Genomic DNA, 6544 nt, shown 5'->3' on the forward strand with positions numbered 1-6544 from the left:
GTTGACCAGGATGGTCTCGATCTTTTGACCTCGTGATCCACCCGCCTCGGCCTCCCAAAGTGCTGGGATTACAGGCTTGAGCCACCACGCCCGGCACTTTTTGTGTATTTTAATAGAGATGGGGTTTCACCATGTTGGCCAGGCTGGTCTCCAATTCCTTACTTCAAGTGATCCACACTCCTTGGCCTCCCAAATTGCTGGGATTACAGGTATGAGCCACCATTGCCTGGCCCCAGTCTAACTTTACAATGGTAAGTGGGGAGACTACCTGTGTTAGCCAATTGGCTTGTATGTTAGGGGTGGGTAGACACGAACTTTTCATATCTTCAGGACAGAAAGTAGTCTGCATCTTGGAGCGTGACTGAAGCCAGGCTCTTACCCTCCTGGGGGAACTGGGAGACAGGGGAGCTAACTTCCTTGACCCCTGCTTTTTCTCAGGGCTCCCAGGTCCTTGAGTTTCTGAGTTCTGAGACTGGCAAGAGGCTTATGTAGCCATCATAAAGATTTACATATGCTGGGCTGAGTGTGATCACCCTGACCAACATGAATAAACCCTGTCTCTACTAAAAATACAAAATTAGCCGGGTGTGGTGGTGCATGCCTGTAATCCCAGCTACTCGGGAGGCTGAGGAGAATTGCTTGAATCCGGGAGACGGAGGTTGAGGTGAGCTGAGATCTTGCCATTGCTCTCCAGCCTGGGCCACAACAGTGAAACTCCGTCTCAAAAAAAAAAAAAAAGAAAGAAAGAAAGAAAGAAAAGAAAAAATTGGGCCAGGCGCAGTGGCTCAATCCTGTAATCCCAGCACTTTGGGAGGGCGAGGCGGGTGGATACTTGAGGTCAGGGGTCTGAGACCAGCCTGACCAGCATGGTGAAACCCCGTCTCTACTAAAAATACGAAAATTCCCTGGGCGTGGTAGCACATACCTGTAATGTCAGCTACTCGGGAGGCTGAGGCAGGAGAATCGCTTGAACCGGTGAGGGGGAGGTTGCAGTGAGCCGAGATCGTGCCACGGCGCTCCAGCCTGGATGACAGAGCAAGACTCCGTCTCAAAAAAAAAAAAAAAGTAAAAAAAAATTATTTCTTTTTTCTTTTTATTTTCGTTTTTGAGTCGGAGTCTCACTTTGTCGCCCAGGCTGGAGTGCAGTGGTGAGATCTCGGTTCACTGCAAGCTCTGACTCCCGGGTTCAAGCGATTCTCCTGCCTCGGCCTCCCGAGTAGCTAGGATTACAGGCATGCGCCACCACGCCTGGCTAATTTTGTATTTTTAGTAGAGACGGGGTTTCTCCATGCTGGTCAGGCTGTTCTTGAACTCCCGACCTCAGGTGATCCGCCTGCCTAGGAACCCAAAGTGCTGGGATGCTGGGATTACGGGCGTGAGCCACCGCGCCCAATTTTTGCCTTCTTAGTTGAGACGCGGTTTCGCCACATTGGCCAGGCTGGACTCAAACTCCCGAGCTCAAGCGATCTGCCGCTTCAGCCTCTCAAAGTGCCGGGACTACAAGCGTAAGGCTCTGCGCCTGGTCATATCCGTAGTTTCTACAAGGAATTCTCACTGTAGAAGAGAATTCTCACCAGGCCCGCCTTCCGCCTTCCGGAAGCCTTAGCGCTTGAGGACTACATTTCCCAGGAAGCCCCGCTCCTAACCAAGCAAGAAGATTGGGGTCTTTGATGGGCGGGTCCGGGATAGGCTAGTGTGTGGAGGAGGCCCAGCCAATGGGTGAGGCTGACTGAATCGAAACCTACGCTGATTGCGCCGACGTGATTGGAATCTTTGGCGCCTTGTTTTCAGTGGTGGATGCATGATGAGCGGGTACAGAGACCAATGAAAAGGCGGAAAGGCGGATCCCGCGCCTGTGGGCGTGAAGAGGTGCTAAAGAGCAGGCTGTTTGTCCAATGAAAGGCGAAAGTCTCTGAAGTGGGCGGGGCGAGGCGTGAGGAGGCAGGCGTGTGTGGTGGCGGAGCGTGTACCATGGCGGAATCTGTGGGGAAGCGAGGCCGCTGGTCCCGAGGTAGCGGTGCCTGCCGAAGGGGTCGGGGCGGCCGGGGCGGCCGGGGCCGGCGTCCTCGGGTTCAGCGGTCTCCAGCCTGGGGCACTTTGGACGTGGTGTCTGTGGACTTGGTCAGCGACAGCGATGAGGAAATTCTGGAGGTCGCCACTGCTTGCGGTGCAGCTGACGCGGTTGAGGTTGCGCCCCGGGAGACCCCCGGGCCGGCCGCGTCCCGGGATGACAGCGACAGTGACAGCGAAGGGGCGGACGCGCGGCCCGCAGGACCCCCGCGGGAGCCGGTCAGGCGGCGGCGCCGGCTGCTGCTGGATCCAGGGGAGGCGCCACTGGTTCCTGTGTACTCCGGGAAGGTGCGGCCGGTCCCGGGGAGGGGACGGGCGGAAGGGCTAGGGGCTTGGTCTCCGCGGAGGGGCCGGCGTTCGGAGCGGGTAGGGCTGTAGGAGTGTTGAGGCTGGGGTTCTGGGGCTGGCCCTGGGGTGCTAGGGTGTTGGAGGCAGGAAGAGACAGGGTTCCGGGACTTTTTGCAGACCGGGGTGGTGAAGGAGGTTGGGAGGCATTGGAAGTTTAGGATTCCTAGGAGCTAGAGTCTTGGGGGCACAGGGAGGCTGAAGAGCTGGGGTTCCTGTGGGTTTAGAGGGACTAGAGGGACCCGAAGCCGTTGGATTTTGAGGTTGGGACCCATGGCTAATGAAGCCAGGGAGCTGAGGTATTGGGGGTTGGGGTCCATGCAGATTCAGAGAGGACTAGGTGGCTCCCGGAGGCTGAGGTCCCCCGATGGTCGTGTGAGCTAGGGGGCTGGGAGTCCCTAAGAATCTGTGATAGAGGGGCGGCTAGTAACCTAGTTAAAAAGGACAACAAAACATACATCTTCAGAGTGCCTTAGGCAGACTGAGGAAAGGGCGAAGGGATTCCATTCTGAATCCTGGAGAATCTGGACTCCTAAGTCGCCAGGAGAGGGCCAGGGTGTCCGCGATCTTGGGAGGGATTTAGGAGCTGGATGTCAGGGAAGAATTACCCCCAGGTTTTTCTTTCCGTAGAGGGAAGGACTTGACTTGGGCCTGACCCCTCTCCCTTCTTGTCTTTGCAGGTTAAAAGGAGCCTTCACCTTGTCCCAGATGACCTATCCCTCCTGAAACTCTACCCTCCAGGGGCTGAGGAAGGTAAGGGAGGGCCTCCAGGGAGAAGCACTAAGCGCTGGCCTCTCTTAGGAGTCTTCCTGGGGTTTGTACTCCTGCAGTCACTTGTCTCCTGAGGCTCAAGAAAAGGGCATGGGAGAGGGGACTCCAGCGTCCTAGCCACAGGAGCTGGATTAACAGGCATAGTATGTGTTAATGTATACATTTCTGGTGCCACCCGCAGAGATGCTGATTCTGTAGTCCTTGGGGTCAGGAAAGGGGGAGGGGTTGAGTATCTGTGACTTCTCGTTACATCTGCAGCAAGTTTCTTGGGAACACTGGAGCCAGCAGGGTCTTCTCTGAATCTTATCAGGGCTGCCCTTCGTCCTTCCCAAGTGATACTTTTTTTTTTTTGAGCTGGAGTTTAGCTGTTGTTGCCCAGGCTAGAGTGCAATGGCATGATCTTGGCTCACTGCAACCTTCGCCTCCCAGGTTCAAGTGATTCTTCTGCCTCAGCCTCCCGAGTAGCCGGGATTACAGGCATGTACTGCCACGCCTGGCTAATTTTGTATTTTTAGTAGAGACAGGGTTTCTCCATGTTGGTCAGGCTGGCCTTGAACTCCTAACCTTAAGTGATCTGCCCACCTCAGCCTCCCAAAGTGCTGGGATTACAGGTGTGAGCCACTGCGCCGGGCCCAGTGATGCATTTTTTGCAAACAACTCAAGGGCAGAGAATAAGAATCAAGTCTAATAAGGAAATAGTTCACTGGGCTAACGGAGACCTTGGACCAAGACTCTTATACCATAAGGGAATATGGTGGGATAATTAAGGGCAGACAGGCGTCATCTAGCTTGGGTTTGAATCCCAGTTTTATCTCTTAATAGCTATGTGACCTTGGGCAAGTTTCTTGTTTTTGTTTTTTGAGACAGAGTCGTGCTCTGTTGCCCAGGCTGGAGTGCAGTGGCACCATCTCAGCTTACTGCAACCTCCATATCCCAGTTTCAAGCGATTCTCCTGTCTCAGTCTCCCGAGTAGCAGGGATTACAGGTGTCTGCCCTCATGCCCGGCTAATTTTTGTATTTTTAGTAGAGATGGGGTTTCATCATGTTGGCCAGGCTGGTCTCGAACTCCTGACTTCAGCTGATCTGCCCGCCTCGGCCTCCCAAAGTGCTGGGATTATTGAGCCACCACGCCTGGCCTGGGCAAGTTTCTTAATTTCTCAATGCTTCAATTTCCTCTTTAGGAAAGTGGGGATAGTAGTAGAACCCCTTTTAGTGCAGATTTTGGTGAGAATTAACAAAAGGGAATGTAGAGAGAGTGGTCTCTTGGCTAGGTATGTGGTTTAGGACAGTACCTAGGACATAGAAGTGCTATGTAAAAGATACCTCTATTCCTGATACTCCAAATGTGGACCCAGCTGTATATGGCATTTCTTGGAAGCTTGCTAGAAATGCAGGATTGGTTGGGCACAGTGCCTCACAACTGTAATCCCAGCACTTTGGGAGGCTGAGGTGGGAGGATTGCTTGAGCCCAGGAGTTTGAGACCAGCCTGTAAAACATGGTGAGACCCTGTTTCTACAAAAATTAAAAATTAACCAGGCATGGTGATGTGTACTTGTAGTCCTAGCTACTCAGGAGGATGAGATGGGAGAATCACCTGAGCCCAGGAAGTCGAGGCTGCAATGAGCCATGATCATGCCATTGCACTCCAACCTGGGTGACACAGTAAGACTCGGGTCTCAAAAAAAAAAAGGCTGAATCACAGGCCTCTGGCAGCTGTCATATTTAGTTAGGAGAAGATTTCACGACTTCAGCATTACTGACATTTTTTGGACTGGAAAATTCTTTGGTGTTGGAAGCTGTCCTGTACATTGTAAAAGTTTAGTGGCATCCTGACTTCCATCCCTGGGAAATGTTACACCTCAGCCCCCTTGCCCTCCACATTTTGATAAGCAAAATTTTCTCTAGACATTGCTACATGTCCCCTCAGAGGCAAAATTGTGCCTGGTTGAGAGCCACTGATCTTGGGTTTCTTACCATTTTTAATTTTCATAGTATTTATTTTCGTGGTTCGTGATGATCCTTATTGATGGCAGGCAAATGGACAGAAATTTCTATATTATATAAAATAATACCTGGTTTCTTTTCATGAGAAATTTAAGTTGATATGAGCGATCTTTTTTTTTTTTTTGAGACGGAGTTTCACTCATGTTGCCCAGGCTAGAGTGCAATGGTGCGACCTTGGCTCACTGCAACCTCTGCCTCCTGGGTTCAAGCGATTTTCCTGCCTCAGCCTCCTGAGTAGCTGGGATTACAGGCATGCGCCACCATGCCTGGCTAATTTTGTATTTTTAGTAGCGACGAGGTTTCTCCATGTTGGTCAGACTGGTCTTGAACTCCTGACCTTAGGTGATCCTCCCGCCTTGACCTCCCAAAGTGCTGGGATTACAAGCGTGGACCACTGCGCCCAGCCAATATGAGCGATCTTTATACTAAATAGCAGTTGCATTGCCTGCTGCCTTTCCAGATATTATCATTTGGCTCTGTGTGTACCAGGGGCTCCATGGTCTCCTCCTTTCCAGGGACCTTCTTGAAGCCTTTGACTTGTTTCTCCTTGGCCTTTGCTGGCCTCTCTTAGCTAACAGCCTTCTACTTTCTCTTCCTCTGGCTTCAGAGGCGGAGCTGGCAGATTTGAGTGGTCTCTACCATGAGGAATCCCCATCACCAGGCTCTCCCTGGAAGACAAAGCTGAGGTCTAAGGATAAAGAAGAGAAGAAAAGGACAGAGTTTCTGTGAGTGAAGCCAGGGCCCTTGGGCCCTGGGAGCAGGAAGTGAGTTGGAGGGGTAAACTGAGTTAGGCAGGACCCTTGGGTGACTCCTGATAGGGTAAGAAGAAGGGATAGAAGGACTGTTGAGGTTCATGTGGGGATTGAAGTGCTTGGGAAAAGAGGTGGCTTACTCCAGAGGGTGACAGTGAACCCTTCAGGACCACCCTTGGGAGTGGATTCTCAGACTCTAGTAATGCCAGTTTAAGGCGTGGTTCCAATCCATCTTCCCTGTCTGCTCTATCCTTCTCTTTCTTCATCTATAAAACCCTGTTTTGGCTGGGCACGGTGGCTCACGCCTGTAATCCCAGCACTTTGGGAGGCCGAGGGGGGCGGATCACGAGGTCAAGAGATCAAGACCATCCTGGCCAATGTGGTAAAACCCCGTGTCTACTAAATATACAAAAAAAATTAGCTGGGCGTGGTAGCACATGCCTGTGGTCCTAGCTACTTGGGAGGCTGAGGCGGAAGAATCGCTTGAACCCAGGAGGCGGAGGTTGCAGTGAGCCGAGATTGCACCACTGCACTCCAGCCCGGTGACAGAGCAAGACTCTGTCTCAAAAAAAATAAAAAAAAGAAAAGAAAAGAAAGTCCT

The 6544-nt window shown here is 52.1% G+C and overlaps 1 protein-coding gene across 2 annotated transcripts in view; it reads left to right on the forward strand.

The window, feature by feature from the left end:
• Positions 1 to 1901: 1901 nt before the first annotated feature.
• The window catches only part of LOC108302213 (nuclear factor of activated T cells 2 interacting protein), a 16625-nt gene continuing 11982 nt past the window's right edge, over positions 1902 to 6544 (forward strand). Inside the window, exons 1-3 of one of the 2 annotated variants that reach the window (XM_017525706.2) lie at positions 1902 to 2358; positions 3096 to 3168; positions 5799 to 5916. In XM_017525706.2, the coding sequence (XP_017381195.1) occupies positions 1972 to 2358; positions 3096 to 3168; positions 5799 to 5916 (578 nt within the window). In that variant the 5' untranslated portion in view covers positions 1902 to 1971. The remainder of the gene's footprint in view (positions 2359 to 3095; positions 3169 to 5798; positions 5917 to 6544) is intronic. The other variant, XM_037737468.1, reaches the window with a different exon arrangement.

Source organism: Cebus imitator, unplaced genomic scaffold (genome assembly GCF_001604975.1).
Source record: "Cebus imitator isolate Cc_AM_T3 unplaced genomic scaffold, Cebus_imitator-1.0 Scaffold39, whole genome shotgun sequence".
In the NCBI taxonomy this organism is placed as follows: Eukaryota; Metazoa; Chordata; class Mammalia; order Primates; family Cebidae; genus Cebus; species Cebus imitator.